We start from the raw sequence: 17,802 nt of genomic DNA, 5'->3' as shown, positions 1-17,802 counted from the left end.
AATCCATCTAGGGGCTGCAGAGTGGTCTCTCTGGCGGCTCAGCTTGCACACTGACACCACCGAGTGTGTCACTGAGTCACCTTTCTCTCTCCCCCCTCCCTCCGTTTTGCCCCTCACCCCAGCTCTTTCTTTCCCGTGGAGGCTCCCATCGCCCTGCCTGCAGGCCCCATGCCAGACACTGCTTTTCATTTTCTGCAGTGAAAGTAATGAATCACATATGCGCCTCGCCAAGCACAACCCCTCCCTCCTTTCTCTCTGTCTCTCTCTCTCTCTCTTTTTTTCTCCACACCCCCCTCAAGTCACAGTTAGCCAATCCCATTTTCTCTTCCCCCCTTCCTTTCCTTTTTCTCAACAGTCTTGTTCTTTTTAACACTTTCCAGCCCACTACCACCTCAAGCGCATGCTGGCTCCAGTGGGGGTGCAGGCACATCAGTGCAAGCCGCCCAAGGTCTGGTGTGACTTATTATGGTGCTGACCTCTTGCCTGACCCTGGATCAGCCCTGGGGCTGCAATGCAGACTGGACCTGAAAGGACGGGGTATCATTTTACAAAATAAAAAAATAAATAAAAAACACCGAAAGAACAGGGACTGAACGACAGTGGAAACCTATGAGCAACAGGTGACCAGCATTGAGAGGAAAGAACAAGTACTTTGTTCAAATGTAAGCAAGCCTAGTCTCACGGATCCCATGACAAATGTTTAGACTTTTTTTATTTTTATTTTATTTTAATTGACCGATGCCAATATCTAGACAACAGGGTGGCTGAAATATACCTGGCATGTATGTAAGATGAAAACAAAACAGTTATTAATTTAAATGTTATATTATAATAATAAGGTAATATAATTATGTTTTTAAAAAAAGAAGTCACTTATGCTCACCAAGGATGCATTTATTTGATCAAAAGTACAGTAAAAACAGTAATAATTTTAATATAACTAAATTAAATCTAAAATCTATTTTAATATATTTTAAATGGAAATATATTTATGTGACGGCAAAGCTGAATTTACAACAACCATGTTGATTTACTGTTTAAGAAATATTTCTCATTATTATCAACGTTAAAAATCTTTTTTTTTTGTGGAAACCTTTTCCAGGATTCTTTGATAAATAGAAAGTTCAAAAGAACAGCATTTATTTGTAGTAATCCTTTTTAAACAGTATAAATGTCTTTACAATCACTTTTGATCAATTTAATATATATCCTTGCTGAATGAAAGTATTAATTTCTCTAAAATAATCTTACTGTCGAAATATAAGCTTTTTCAATATATATCAGTACTTTAGATGTGCTGTGCTGAGAACGATCACCATACAAGAGCCGGCCTTGTGCTAAAAGCACGCAAGCTTTCCAGTCTCGAGCGGTGGTCTCTTTAAGGACGGGTGTTCTTCCTCCTATTGTTAGTCAAATGACCCCCTGACCTCTGTTTGAGGAGGAGGGCATGACTGATCCATTATTCCTCAAAGGCTGTGTTCCTCTTTTTCTCCTCTCTCTCTTGCTTTCAACTGGTCCCACTCCCCACCCCAACCCCCATGACAGGGTCCTACAAGCCCATTCGCTCATGACTGAGACCCCCAGGGTTTAGGCAGGGTCCAGGGAAAGTGTTGAGTGGCCCAGGATGGAGGGAGGGAGTCTAAGGTATGCCTGCCTCCTAAACCCAGGGCAATCCCCTCTGTGTCATCACTGCGGTCATTGTGCAGATTAATGAAATGTTTGAGTGGTAGCATGCTTCATTTAACAGGTATGCACACTTTCAGCTCTCTGTCCCGGGGAGTTTTGTTCTCTGGCTCTCCCTCTCTCTGCGACCTGAGGAGGTGAAGGGGGGAGGGGAGGGTTTGGGTATACAGCTGACCACACATTCCATATGCACAGGGGAGTGGAGAAAGAATGGGAGGAAGAGGAGAAATGGGAGAAGAGAGCGCAGGAAGCAGGAAGAAAGGATTTGAGAAGGGAATTCTGTGCCAGTGGGAGGTACCAGCTAAAGATCAGTGTGGTTCCCTAGTCTGTGTGTCTCACCTGCTGGGGAGCTCTCGGACTGGGCGATCAGTGCAGCCATAGCGGAGTTCGGATTCAGCCTGTTTCCGAACATATGGGATGGCGCCATGTTAAAGGATCCCGGTAGTGAGTTTGACTAAGGAAAAAATGCATAAGAAAGAGAGTTAGACTAAAGATGTAAAACCTGTCAAATTCCAAGTATTTCAGGTGCCTTCGTGCGTGTCCCTGCATGTGCGTGTATGAATGTGTGCGTGAGCGTTGGCCAAAGAGCTGGATGATAAAACACCATGTCAGCTGTATTTCCTGTGAGCCAGGAGAATTGGCTGAGCCTGCAACAGCAGATCCACAGCCCTGAACAACATGCAGACCATGTGCTTCTGCAGCTAATTATTTAAATCCAATTAAGCTATTTCCCTAATAGTGGTTGGGATTGGTTGCGGTGTTGCTTCTGAGGTAGCAGCATATGTGCAACAACAAATTTGGTGCATGGTGGAAACCACACAAACCTGCACATGACTTGCATTTAAATAACACTTATGCTGTAAAACAATCTTGAAAATAGCAGAGAATTATTGGGAGGATGAAGAATTAGAGAACTGACAAATTATTATATAAAAGAGATGATTACTCAAATTTATTCAAATTTACAAACCCTGCTGTCAGCAAGGATGCAATAAATGAATCAAAAGGGTTTTTTTCCTTCGAATCAGCATATTCGAATGATTTCTGAAGGATCATGTGACATTAATGGCTGCTAAAAAAAAAATCAGCTTCGCCATCACAGGAATTAATTACATTAGCATTAGAGACATTACTTTTTTTTAACAAATCTTACTGACCTAACGGTACTTTTTAATGGTAGTGTATATATGTTGGGGGTTATACATTCAATTATACACTTTATACAACACATCCTATTCACTCTATCCTTTTTCTCACTGCATATTTTCATAAAATCCATACATTCCTTCCTTTTCCTTTGCTTGCTTTATCTACATAAAGTCCTTATATGATCCAAACAGGAAATAATGCTTGCTGAAATTACAATGTATTGGATTTCTTGCCCTGTTATTATAGAATAATGTCTTTATGTCTAACTAAATAAGGATTTCTGACCATATCAGACTGAAATACAATTGGTGGAAACCACTATTGCAAATGGCCATTGAATAGACACCCATACAATGCCAATATTTAAACCAACCTTGAAAACATGTTTCTTTTATGGCTCTTCAACTAACAACGAGCCTACAAGATGTAAAAATGTGTTTTATGGCTTTGTACTTTATTTGGACATGGAGCAAAGTCTATCAGGTACTCCAACTCTAAACCGAACATTGAATTTAAACTGCCTTGCCAATTAAAATTGTAAAAAATAAAAAATAAAGTATAACAATTCTTCGAATATTATTATTATAATAAATATTAATGGTATGGTTCTAAAATTAAAAAAAGGGAAAAAAGTAATATCCTGCATTCTCCTGGCTCCTCACGGCCCCGCAGGCCCTCCCCATTCCTCAGACTCCTCTTTCAGGCGAAAGGAGGGAGCATGACCAGTATGAAGAGAACCCCTCGTCCCACTACACAGCTCTCTGTCCAGCCTGTCAGCCCTCATCCCATCAGCGAGCTCAGCTCAATGCCGGATTGTTTGAGGCTTACGGCTCTCAGCACCATTGTAGAGGTTAACGAATAGTGGGGCAGAGGTGGGCCTAGGGGGTGTGTGCTGGGGTCGAAGGTCACCGCTGCCCTGCTTGCAACCACTGATTTTTTTTTCGTCCAACCATTCTTCCATCCACAATGGGAGAGTTAGAGATGGAGAAGAAAAAAAAAAGTGCAAACATCTCAGGGAAAGTCATGCTGATGGATGATTGTTTGCACTGAATATATGATAAAAACACCTTGTTATACATCAAATAAAAATGAATTATATTCCTGACCCCAGACATACTTTTAAAAACATCACCTGTTTACTGATCTGATAACTACCTAGTAAAGAAAAAAAAGTCCATCATATTAAATCTCTTTATGCCATAAAGCTTAGGACTAATGGAGGATATTTGCAAGCGTGCGTTAGAAAGGGCTGGACCGCCGAGAGCCCTGCAGCATTAAGGCCATCAGTGGGTTTACTTCATCTCCTAATGTAAGGCCACCCTGCCTGCAGAGAGGGCAGATCTGCACAAACAAAGCCCTGTTGCCTGGAAACGACCGGTTGCTACAGCAGTGCAAGTCAAGACAAAGATGCTCAGGAAAGCGGCAGAGATGGTGCTCAGTCTCTAGTGCGCTTCCAAAGGGCCCATTTGGAGCAGCGCTGGGAGCCTGTTAGAATTATTTACTTTATTATTGCCATCTAAACACACGCAGGAGTTCGTCAATGAGTGGGAGGGGATTCTGAAGTCGCCAATTTATTAATTCTGTATTTATTAATGATTAAAATATTGTTTCATGAAGAATTAAATTTATACTTTAATTCAGAAAAAGTGAAAGTGACAGTAAATAAATTTATAATGTGACAAAAATAATATTCAAATAAATGGTTTTCTTTTGAACTTTCTATTCATCCAAAAAATCCAGAAAAAATTGATCAGTTTCAAAAAATATGTTAAGCGGCACAACTGTTTTTAACATTGATAATAATGTATCTTGAGCATTTAGAATTAGAATGTTAGAATGATTTCTGAAGGATCATGTGACACAGAAGACTGGAGTAATGATGCTGAAAATTCAGCTTTGCAATCACAGGAAAAAATACATTAAGACATATTAAAATAGAAACAGTTATTACTTTTACTTTAAATGCAGCCCTGATGAGCATAAGAGACTTCTTTCAGAAACATTGGAAAATATCTATATTTATATATAAATATAACTACTGACTCAAAGCGACATATATAGCAAATATAAAGCCAGTTACAGCTCTTTTCTCACAATGTCGTTCTGTTTATTTGACCACGCATATTTCTCTGACTAGCTAATGCAAACACAATCACATTCATCCGTTAAGACCATATACTTAAGCAGCCTACTAATAAATACCCAAAATGACTCAAAACACTGTCTTTCAAGAGCTGAAAAATGAGGTCTGAAGTGACAAACTTTACTTCTCCCACTGACATGTTATGTAGACATGCGGCCCTTAGATGGCTTCCTTCGTACTGTTAATATTACTGTGGCAATTACATAAATATTGCATTAGCACAACCTGGGCACTTGAGAACCAAATTCATTTGTTCTGTAGAAAAAGAAAAAAGGGAAAATCACATCACATGCGAGTTACTTAAAACATAAATAGCTGTACCCAACGTTTACATCTGAGCCTTTTAGGAGTTAATTACTATTTGTGCCATGAATGTGCTTAAACAGCAATTATCTTGATAAAATTGAGCAAATTAACACACAGCACAAAAAACTAAGAGTATAATTCTTTTTAATTGGTTAATTTTGTGAGAGATAATGCATTACGGATACCTGTGAGCAGAAACTAAGCTGTGCGATTAGCTGTATTACTTTTCTTCGCATATATACACTACTGTTCAAAAGTTTAAGGTTGGTAAGATTTTCTTTGTTTTCGAAAGTTCTCTTATGCTCACCCAGGCTGCATTTATTTGATAAAAAATACAGTAAAAACTAATAATGTAAAATAGTATTGCAATTACAACTGTTGATTATTTGAATATATTTTACAATGTATTTTTTCCTGTGATGGCAAAGCTGAATTTTCAGCATCATTACTCCAGTGTCACATGATCCTTCAGAAATCATTCTAATATGCTGATTTGCTGCTCCAAAAATATTTCTTATTATCAATGTTGAAAACAGTTCGTGTGAAGCTTTGTTTTGTGGAAATTATGATTTATATGAATTTTATTACAGTCCCTTTTGATCAATTTAATGTATTTGCTGAATAAAATAGTTTTTTTTTTTTTTTTTTTTTATCTTACTGACCTAATGGTAGTGTATTAGTAGCTAAATCCTAAACAAAAACATCTTATGCAGTTTTAATATAGCCTAGTGATGCTGAATCACATTTTTATGCTCAAATCGATTAATTTTATTCATTCGCCCATTTCACCAAAAAACAAAAAAAACAAATCGGTTTTGAAATAATCAAACAAACATGAATACCATAATACGGTCCGTTAAATACTCACATGTGTAGATGAAGTGCTGGTGAACGGGGCGGTCGGGGGCAGTGAGGTGAGAGTGGGTATTGAAGTGACCACAGACTGATGAGCAGGTAACTCGGAATTGGATCCGGACAGAGGCCCTCCAAGCACCGTACTGGGTAACGAGCAGGCTACATCACTACTGCTGGGGTACGAACCTGCAAAAAGACAGCAATTACAGTAAATTATATAAGTAAAACAGCACATCTTCAAAAATCTCCAAGACAAATGTTTTCTTCGATTTCTCAGTCAAAAATAACATTGTTTTGTTTATCAGAAGGAGATCTGGCATAGCAACTGGGGGATGTTAAACAAATCAACACAGGTTATGACCTGTAATCTAGTGGTAAAAGCAAAGTTTTAATAGCTGTAAGGGCAACCTCTGTCCTCCAATATACCTTCACTGGTTATCCATCTATCTTTCTCGCTGCCCCTGAGATGAACTTTGTGGACTTTGAATGGCCTGTCTGACCAGGCCCTCATTATAGCAGACATCGAGAGCGAGCACAAAGCATTTCTGAGTTCTCTCAACATGCACTCTGCACCGGCCTCCCGGTGACCCAGAAAACAGTTCCCTGAATCTGACGACTCACTATTTCTTCCGTAAAAACGACTGAGGGCTTTTCCAGGCGGGGCCGGAGTGCGGACCATTCATATTTATGTGCCGGTTCATGACATGCATGCTGTTTGTTGTTGCTGTTGTTTTATTGATTTTTTCCCCCCTTTCCTTTCTCCCTCCTCCCCTGCCACCATCTCAAATAAACCCAGCTGATGGCCCAGGCTGACCCATTGCAGGAACGAGAGAGGCCCCCTTGCCACACAAAGGAATGAATGGCTCGCGGCAGTCTACATTCACTGCTGAAACAAGGAAACATTGTTGGGCGGAGAGGTACCACGTGAAGCATTTACAGTACCAAGTTCTGAACTCCACATAGGGCGTATGTAATATAGAAAGGAAGCTTAGACATCACTGTGTCATGGTATTCCATTTAATCCCAATTCCTTTTACTTTTAGAAGATTTGTGAATACCAACGGCTAACCTGATGTATTAATGATTGGATCAATCTTTAAATCATCGTGTTGATCTGGTAATCTGGTAAATAATTAACATTTCAGAAAAGGTCAACCAACAGAGCATTTGATTAGAGGTTACAAGACATGAGCGACCAAACAAAGCAAGGACAAAGATCCTGTTATCTGGTGCTGATCGAACGAGACCAATCGATCAGGACTTAACATCTCCTCCTGAAACCCCCCCTTATCAAATCAGGGGAAGAGAGGGGAAATTTCAAATTAGATTAGCCAGCATTTCAAGTCAAACCCCTGTCTCCTCTCTCAACAGAAAATCCATGCGAGTTCAGAGGGAGGTTAATGACGAGGCCCAGAACCTGATAAGGATCCTCTGCACTTTCCTTGCGGACGAAGAGAAGAAAGAAGGTAGAAGGATTCGAGGTATTGTTGCACGGCAGTAGAACGTATTTAGGCCTTTGACGTGGCAGATGTTTTTCATTTAAACGTGGTATCATGAACAGTAATCGACGTCTTGAAGTGTTTTGCGTTGGGTTACTAGCTTCAAGATATGTTCTATCACATGCGAACAGTCAGTCAGGCTTGAGGTTTCTAATGTGTGCCGACAGAGAGCGATAAGTGAAGGCGCATGGCTGCAGTTAATGCAGCAAATGCATGCATTTCTTGTCAATGTTTACTTGAAAGGACAGAACAGCTGCACAGTTTAATCCTAGAGTAATAAATCCAGGCTTAAAAGGATAGTTCACCCATAAATAAAATGCTGTCATTATTTGTATCATGTTGTTATATCACCAAACCTGTGTGACTTTCTTCTGTGGAACATAAAAGAAGATATGATGAAAAATGTCTCTGTGTTGTTTTGTCCTTATAATTAAAGCCAATGGGGCTTAAATTACTTTCACTGTATGGATGGACAACATTGTATTCAGTGTATGGAAATATGGTTCAAACATTCTCTTTCTTTAAAAGAGGAAAAGAAAGTCATACAAGTACATGGTAACACATAATATGTTTTAGCATTTAAAAATGCAAGACGCAGGGCAGTGTAAAGAAAAAACAAATGCAATGTTTTTATATTTAACTTATTTTAACTTGTGTGCAACATTTTTAGTATCACACTGTATCACGTGCAAGATGCTACAAAAAAAATACAAAGAAGTCCATTTAAAATATATTTCCATTAAGCCCCACCCCTTGTCGACAAGCGTACAATGCCTAGTATTTTAAAATCTGTTCAGTTATGAAAAGTTGTGTAGAGTCTTCCAGCCTTAACAGTACATTGTGCTCATTTGTCTCACCCAGCTTTTACTTGTAATTTCAGATGAAAACCAACAAGAGTCATTACCCCCTCTCCAAATAACACCCTATAAAGCCCTACACCCGGCCGGGGCTGAGATGGATGTTTGCATTTAATAATAGCCCCCACTGCTCCCCTGATAAACCAGTCATCCATCCATCCAAAAAAAAAAGAGAAAGAAGGCTAGGAGCAATAGAGGGAGGGTGAGACAGATAGATGAGGTGGAGCACTCTGCTGTAGCCCTGCATTAGCAATGGCTAAATATTTACAGTCCAGCCAAAGGCCAGGAACAGGTGAGGGCAGGGACGGGTGGGAGAACAGGCACAAAACAAACAAAAAAATCCTTGAGAGTGGGGACAGGGTGATAGTGAGACGGCACATAGCAGGGAGTGAAAGAGAAAAAAAAAGACACCAGATTTAAGTTCTAATCAGAAGGAAAGAAACTACAAAAAAGCCGGATGGTTGCCAAGCAACAGTGCAGCGCTACAGATAAGGCCCGTTTAACATTCTAGCTTATGTTAGTGGCTAGATTTAGCAGGTGTGAGAGAGATAGTGCCAGCATATGAGTGAGAAAGAACGTAGTATGTGCACCGAGATCGCAAGTTCTGGGTCCAGCTCAGTGAACGGGAAGGCCAGTAGGGGTCAGAGCATTTCTACACACTATCTTGAACCGGTAAGTGATGTCGGCTCACTCTAGATCCCAAGCGAAGACAACGACAGGGAGGAACAAATACAATTTTAACTAATTGCCTGTTACGGGCTCCTTCCCTCCTCCAGCTCCCTCGGGCTCAACAGGTTAATGTGCATCTCTATGGAGATTCAGCGGGCCACTCTAAGCTCTCAATCAGGTAGGAATGAGGAAGCACTTTAGAGAGCACCTCCATCCACTTTTATCCTAATGAGCTTCAGCACAGACCAAAACAACATCATGCTGGTTCCCAGGCTTCTATTCGAAAAAAGCGGACCTCAAATGGATTTTTTTTTTAAATAGAGATGGAAAAAACTGCAATTCATGGCAAAATTAAGATGAATTAGAGAAATTGAACTGACTGCGATATTGAAAAGACCCTCCAACGAGTAATTCCAGAAAAATAATTATCTCAGATCGACCAAAACATGGCAATTTATGATAGCCCATTTTTTTTATGCTTCCATTTTTATGGGTCCAAGAAAAAGAAAAACAGTAAAGGTAAAAAAAAAAAAAGAGACAAGAAAAGATGAGGAAAGAAAAATTGAGAAGAACGTTAGGAGAGATTATTTGGATTAAAGAGTGTGTAGACGTATTAAAAAGAAAAAAATAACTTCAGTCATGGTAGACTGAATATGAAAGGAATAAAAATGAAGCTGTGAATGTGAAAGATAGAAATAAAAAAACAACATAGCCTGAAAAATAGAGACATGACCATGGACCTCAAGAGTCAACATGAAACAGGATGGGACTTAAGAAAAAAATGGTCTCAATATGACAGATGGCTAAAAAACAAGAGGGGTTGGTGATGTCAGCTAAACCTCATTTCAAGCAAATATGCACTTTTTTCCTTTGAAATAATGTGTACAATGGTTTTATATATATATATATATATATATATATATACACACATGCCTAAATTCATGAGTAGCATTAAAAAGAATGATTTTAGTTATTACTTTTTTATTTAGACAAAGTCGTATAGGATTTTATCATCCATTCTAGGGCAGCACGATAATGGTTAAACTGATAATTACGATTATGTTGCTCATTTTATAATCATAATTATTAATCATGATTGTTCTCATTTGAGAAATTTCATCAGAATTCTTATACTTCCATGTAAGCATAAATCAAAAAGAATGTCAACTTGTATGCAGGAAACAGACACAGTTTGGCTATATTACACATACATTTGAACAGAATATCTCAATAGAGAACGCTAAACTTTTTAAGATCATCAGAATTTATATACAGTGCAGAGAAATTGGGTACACATGGTTGCCACGTTGGGATGATTAAGTAAAACACTAGGAAGGAAGAATACGTATCCATTTAAGAGAAAAGTTTTGATTGAGGGATTTTAACTCTTGACATCTGGCAACGCAAAGCATGAAAGCTAGAGGTTTGTTTCCAATGCAAGATAACGGAAATGTAAAAAAAAAAAAAAAAGGATAAATAGCCAATGTGCCAAATGACAAAGACGATTATGTGTAAACAAGAACAGCAGAAATCTTGATCATGATTTAAATATGATTAACCGTGTAGCCCTATTGTTATGCACTGTATTGCTATCATCCACAACATCAAAATAATTCTTCTGTATTAGCGAGAATTCATGCACATTTGTGCAATTCACAATGAACAGGATCAATTTTAGTTTCATGCTGAATTTAAGCAAACTTTAAACAAATTAAATGCATCTTATGGCTCTCTCTGCTCACCTGGTCCAGCAGGTGGGGAACTGACAGTCATACCCTGTAAGTTTCCATTCCTGAGGAGGGATGGGGACTTCTGAATCCCCAGACTACTGCTACCAGCACCCACTGCTCCTACACCTCCAGTACTGCTAACGGTGCTCCCGCGGCAGGACATGGTGCTCATGGAGGATGGTGAAGGGGAGGTGGATGTGGGCATTGTGGATCCGTGCTCTCCGGTATCAGTGGTTTTACTGTCCTGGGTGGTAAAGCAAGGTCCATACCGGTTCCTCCAGTTACCTCTCTTCTTCTTCTTCACTCCATCCTCACCTGTAGATGAAGATGATGTCGCCGAGGAAGAGGACGAGGAGGGCTGGGGTCGTTTGTAGCCGGCGGAGGCCAGGCCGCCCAGCTCACCAGCTGGGTGACAGTTTTCATAATGCTTGCTGGAGCTTTGGGGGAGGGACATCACGCTGAAGGTGTTGAGAGCCGTCATGCCTTCAGAGGCTCCGCTTTCCGCACCACCCTTCGCGTGGCAACGGCCAAAGGATGGAGGCGTGTACGAGTCGCCGGCCCTCAGGCTGGGATCAGAGAAGCTGAGAAAATCAGATGTGGGTTGAACCACAGACCCACTAGTTGCAGATTTACTGCTGCTGCTGCTGCCTAATAAGAGACCTGAGAGAGAAAAAGGAAGAGATAAAGATAAAAGTGCACCTTAATGTCACAGCCATATTAACAGACAGTCAGCATAAACCAAAAGAGAGGTGGCATGTGGTCATAAAACGAATACCTTTTTGCAGCCTCAATTTTTGAGTACACAGAAACACAGCACAGCTGGATGCCAAACTGGACTAGGGCACCACAATCATCTTTACTAAGAGCTTGTAAAATTGTATAAATAATTTTCAATTCTGTGTATAAATGTTAAGCAACTTATGCCACATTATACACTACAATTTAACTCTTTCCACGCCATTGATGGAATTTTCCGTAATTCATGAAACTACGCATCACCGCCATTGACAGAATTTTGACGGCTTTCCGTGTTTTCAGTGATATGGTATAGGAGCGCTATTACACATCTTCAGAAAGAGTACAGAATATCCAGGATCAAAACACAGGCAAAAAAGCAGCAGAAACAAGTGAAAGCATATGTAAAATAATGGCAACTTTTTTTCCAAAATGCTGGCAGGGAAAGAGATAAAAGGGTTGGTAAGATTTAAAAAGAAAAATCTTACTGACTCCAACTGTATTAGTTGTCCGAAATGAATACCAAAAAATAAAAACCCTCTCTGAAATGTCGAATAGGTAGGAGGATCAATGACCTGATGATCATTTTCCCTCCTGATCTGGCATTCAAAAATTAAACTTACACAAAATGACTTAAATGTACCTCTTAGATGAGAATGTTTTAGTTTCAGAATCAAAATTCTTTTTGATCATTCTAAAAAAAGTATTTGAGAATATTTTTGAAAACTATTTTCTGAAGAAATCCAGAAATTTCATAATTTGATGGACCGGTCAAACTCGCAGGAAGACAAACAATCAGGTACGTAGGCAGGCCAGAATGATGACCCAGATCTAGGTGTTCATTCAGACCCTTGCCTCAGGCAAGGACTCGTCCTTTAACCAAAGCCAGAGAAACAACTCTGACGTGCATGTTTTCACAGCTGTGGCAAGAGGCTGCAGAGACTTTACTTCCCAATTTTACTGTGCAGTCTACCCCCAAGTCTATGACAAAAAAAATCTGCCATGACAAATAGATAACTAGCTGCATTTTGTAATTGTTCCAAAAACACATTCAGGAATTTAGCTGTATCTTATCGCCGGATCCTAGATTAAGCACAGCTATCAATTTACTGCCTGAAGATGAGCAAAATCTGTCTGAAAAGGGAGCCAACTTAACTTAAAATCTTAAATCCTGCCTCAAAGAATATTACTTTTTATCTGCCGTTCTTAGATCAACAACAACAAGATTCACATAAGCGGCAATATACAAAACTTTACATATTACTACAGCTCTCTGTTATTGTCAAACACAAAGGACTCAATTTAATAAAAGATTGCTGATATTGTAATCTCTCATATACTTGGGATATTACATCAGGGTGGCCGAACAGGACAATTGTGTGGCTGGGTCTGTGTCAGGTGTTGTCACAACAGCCCAGAGAATATGACACTCTCAGTCAGAAGATTAGACTATAGTTAATCTCCAACATCTTTTGATCTCATTGCGCTCTGCTGAGAAAACACTGCATTGTTTCTTCTTCCAGGTTCCTTGAAGTTTGTGCGTTACTCCAGCAAGGAGGCCCCTGCAGCACTTTGACACATTAATGATTAGTCTGAATTTTCCAGACGTGACCTCTGCTTCAATCCCTCCATCACGGCATGATAGCAGAAAGGAAGGGAACATGCTTCTCCTCTGACTCCCAAACCTCCCTCATAACACACATAAACACACACACACACACAGACGCCACACACAGCACTGCCAGTTCGGAAAGACTCGCCGCTCCACATTAGAGCGGCAGCCAGCCAGACGACAGCCTTATCGCACACACATGCCAAGCTTACGGCTTCTGGCTTCCATCCAGCTCTATCACAACAGACTCACTCAAAATGTCACGCGCAGGAAGTCGGCACGAGACTTGAATCTGGCCGTTCAATTCAGGAACATGGAGAGGGTGTTTGCCAATTCACATCATCAACAATTTGAAGTGAAAGTGAAGTTGGCATGTTTGAAAGTCTCACCTTGCTGAAAAGGACTGGTTGAGGAGGGGGCCGTGGATGAAGTCGCCGTGGTGACCACAGGACCGTGGGTTTTGCTCGGCACGGACTTGCGGCCCCTGGAAGCCGAGGTTGAGCTTGTGCCGTGACTGCTGGACTTCTTGCTTTTGCCGTCTGAGCTCTTACCATCTGAGGAGCCGCCATCCTTGGAGCTGGAACTGGAGAGAGATGGAACTTCCTGGAAGTTGGCATTGGTGAAACGGCCTCCACTGTCATCAAGTCGCTTCTGAGTGGAGGAGATGGAGGAGACACTTCCGCCACTGCTGCTGTTGTAGCTCTGTGGCAAAGAAGGGAATGCACACATGGGCAGAAAGGCTTAGAATGCACTTATTTGTTGACATTTGACAATCTCTCAGGAATCTATCCTAGTCTAATAGATCGGTGGACTCACCTTCTCAGATGACACCATCAGTGCAGGCACCAGGGAAGGCGTCATTTCCAAAGACTTTTTGTGCTTTGGTTTGTGGCGATCTCTTTCTTTATGTTTCTGTGATGAAACAACAACAACAAAAAACTTAATGAAGATGGTACAGCAAAGGTTTTGGCTGAAGCCAGTACAGCTTGGTAAGGACTTTAGCCTAGACTGTCATTTCTGAAAACAAAGAAACCGAAAGATGGGAAATGCAAAAAGGTGAAACAATGCAAGTCCCATTCTGAAAAAGTCAATCGTTTGCATGCATTCAATCTCGGCAAGGAGAGTCACTTGTGCTGCCCATGAAGATCTTCCTTGTAAAGAAAAATAAAAGGTATTCAACTGGATGGGAAAGGATTCACATTGCAGGCCTGACCAGAGTCTACTGCAGCTTAATTTACACCCCAGTCTAGTGCCGCTGTACACAGCTCTATTTGCACCCGAGAAACGGGAGCGTGAACAAATTTACACCTCGCACTCCAATTGAACACCTCCAACCTCTCCGTTTCTGTTCTTAAGAGCATGGCTGTAAAAATATGCAGTGATCCTGAACCATTCGTAGAGAATATTTACACATTCCCCACTGGAGCGATATACAAACGTCAATCTTTTTTTGCCCCTTTCTGTCATCTTCCAGCCATTGTCTCAGTTAGAATCGACAATTATTCTGAACATAACGGTTTATGCTACTTCTCTGTGCAAGTGACGGGACAATTCCAGTGGCCCTCAGGCTCAAGATTTTCAATGAAAATGAAAATGAGCTTCTACTTCTTCAACGGCATTTACCATTTTCCTGCATATACCATTTTAAATGCCATTTTCTTACAACAGAAAAATCATAGACATTGGAAATGAAGGTGTTGAATAAGCACCTTGGGATTTTTTTTAAGTGGTTGGAAAAGATTGTATTTGTATTAAATATGCATTGCTATTGGTTTTCATCTACAACCTACATATCCAAAACAAATGTAACTGTTTTTGTTCTATGTTTAAAAATTATTTGCTTATGCTGCAAATCACATAATTTTAACCACAAAACCAAAATGACAAGTTCATTAATAGTGACAAAATAATAAAAAATATAACAGCATTTACTGAAATTACAAAGCTTTGTTATGCTGCATTTGCTCTACAAGAAAAGAGCTAATTTCAGAAAGATTCAAAAACAAGACTATTAGTCTTAATTAACATTGTTTCTAAAGGTGTTGACAAGGCAGTGTTAGTATGAGAAAAAAAACGTCACTACTTGGCTCTGAATATGAATGGAAAAAAAGAAAAATGCACAATGTTCATCTTAATTCCATCAAATAAATAAACTGAAAGCATCTAGATATGTAGACCCTTATGTAATGACAAAATGCAAGTACGAACTGCTGTTTACTGATCTAATTAAAATTCTGACATAAATGTCTTGAAAGAGTTTGAAATAAGACGACAGCTATCTTAATTATACAAAGATGAATAGTTCAGGCAGAGGTGACTGAAAAGAGAGAGAACAAAAATGCCAAGCCATTTATCATAATTCATCAATGCCTTCAGCAGATTAGTGAAATGTAGCAAATCTCTTTCAGGATGAACAAAGAAATTACTCCCGAGGCTTCAGGCTAAGTATTAAAATTCAACTACAGAAATGAATAAATATAATAAATCTTAAAAAAGAAAAAAAAAAGTTTAAATACAAAAGAAAAAACTAATCATCCAGAAAACAAAGCTAAAATCCCAAACAGATTAGAATTTAAGATATGTGAGGCAGGAGAAGGAAGAGAGATTGAAAACATCATTTTATTCCCAGATGCCGCTCTCGACGGCCTCTCAGAGCACATCTGAACTAGCTGCAAATCGAGAAGCTTTTAGCCTCTATTGTTGTTTGGCCCTGGGGTTTGGAATTAGCTAGGTATACATCTGAGCCCCCCGACCTTTGACCTGGGAATGTGGAGTAGGGGGGATGGGTCCCCTTTGCTAATGCAAATCAGGCGTCGTAACAATAGCCATGGCAGAGCACAGAGCACTTTACAACACGATCTTCAAGAATACAGCTCCAATCCGAATCATTGTTAATGTCAACCCCTCTCAATGCAGAATAAGGCGAAGATGTTAAATATCAGAATAATTCTGGGAGAAACGGTTTTAAAATGGCATCTCATATTTAATCTTTCACTGACCTAGATTACACAGGCTGCACAGTCGGTCTTTGAGCAGCTTAAAAGAGCACCATCCACTCCATTTTGGTATGCATTTCCAATGCAAACGCATTCAAACATATTCAAATAAATTAATGAATTTGTGTCAAATAACCAACAAAGCCTCAATGACCTGCACTCATCTGACTATTGTGAGCATTCAGATTTACATTTAAGCACATAAATGTAACAGATTCTCAAAAGCAGTCTAATACTTTCTTTACATTACTTTAAAATGATTCATAATTATCAAAATAATGAACTTGTTTCAAAAGATAAGACAATAGTAAAATAAAACAAAAAAAATATATATATATAAACAAAAAATGCATGTGTGGTTGCACACTTTACAATTAAACCGTGACTTTATATGTAGCTTGCAGAATGGCAAAAATCCACAAATGTTACGTTGATATTTTTATTTTATTTATTTTTTACAAATGTCAAAAATATATCACTGTTTGACTATTAAGCAGAATTATTAAATGACAAAAAAAAAAAAAAAGATTTAGAAAAAAGGGTTCAGGACAGACAATTAAATATAAAAGAATTAAATGTAAATCCTTCCAACAAACTTCAAAAACACAATGAAATGTTTGACTAAATGTTAATTCAACACTGAGAGCCATTTTACTGACCCAGTTCAAATAGAACAATTCAGGCAAGCTATCACTGATTAAGATGGCTGTACAGAGGCTGAGTGTTTGAAATATGTGGCCGGTGGGAGCTGCTTAGGGACAGGCAGAAAATTATCAATGACGATGGATAGATGTGATGAGCTCCTCCAAACCTTTCACACTATGAGGTCTCCTGGATTAGTATTTCAGATACCACCATTATTACAGTAAAAAGAGAAAAATACAGACAAGAGGCACAATCAAACATCGTCTTCTGCCGTTACGTACACATTTACTGATTTGAGGCCATGTTCCAGGGCCTACGCTTAATTGAATTAAATGAAAAGGCGAGCAGGGCTAATAATGCTACATGTTTCATTCGGTATGGCTACGTATAGAAAATTAGTGGAACAAATGACTACACTACCTATCAACACTGATTAAACAGACTCTGTGGAACTAATGGCCATGACGGATGCTTTTTTATGCATACAGCACTCTTTATGTTGATAATTTGTGGCAGCATCAAAATACTAATCACTTTGAGTGATAAAAGGCACTCTTCTCCCTCCCGTGGCTTTAAAAGCTTTGTGGGATATAAACAGTGTGCATGTGAGGGTCGGCACAGGGTGACAGTGGCTCGTGTAATTCGCATATTTCGGACAAAGAGTTTTTGGTTTTGTTCTTTAACCTCATAGTCTGAAGTCGTGAGGAGGGGGGCATCAATCACACATGGCAGGAAGTGAGGTAGATCTGGAGGCTGCCTTACCTTCTTCTCCTTGTCATGGTGCTTATCCAAAGAGTGAGTGGAAGAATCACTTAAGCTTTGAGCCCTACTACCACGGCCTTTGCTCCTTCTCTAAAAGGTGAAAAAGGAACTTCGAGTTACCATTTAAAGTCTGTCCAATTACCCTTTTTTCCTACTTCTCA

At 39.5% G+C, this 17,802-nt stretch overlaps 1 protein-coding gene across 5 annotated transcripts in view; it reads right to left on the bottom strand.

Annotated features, from left to right (window-relative positions):
- The window catches only part of mllt10 (MLLT10 histone lysine methyltransferase DOT1L cofactor), a 53,039-nt gene that overhangs the window by 11,755 nt on the left and 23,482 nt on the right, over positions 1-17,802 (bottom strand). For 3 of the 5 annotated variants that reach the window (XM_077244521.1, XM_077244520.1, XM_077244524.1), the window contains 6 exons: positions 17,642-17,731; positions 14,055-14,150; positions 13,628-13,940; positions 10,904-11,551; positions 6,150-6,322; positions 2,023-2,137 (listed from right to left, as the gene is read on the bottom strand). In XM_077244521.1, coding sequence (XP_077100636.1) covers positions 2,023-2,137; positions 6,150-6,322; positions 10,904-11,551; positions 13,628-13,940; positions 14,055-14,150; positions 17,642-17,731 — 1,435 coding nt within the window. The remainder of the gene's footprint in view (positions 1-2,022; positions 2,138-6,149; positions 6,323-10,903; positions 11,552-13,627; positions 13,941-14,054; positions 14,151-17,641; positions 17,732-17,802) is intronic. The other 2 variants (XM_077244523.1, XM_077244522.1) reach the window with 1 other exon arrangement.

Source organism: Siphateles boraxobius, unplaced genomic scaffold, assembly GCF_051911475.1.
Source record: "Siphateles boraxobius isolate OS27281-9 unplaced genomic scaffold, OSU_SipBor_1 26, whole genome shotgun sequence".
NCBI classification, from domain to species: domain Eukaryota; kingdom Metazoa; phylum Chordata; class Actinopteri; order Cypriniformes; family Leuciscidae; genus Siphateles; species Siphateles boraxobius.
The sequence above is the reverse complement of the archived record's forward strand: the minus strand, read 5'-3'. Positions and strand labels throughout refer to the sequence as shown.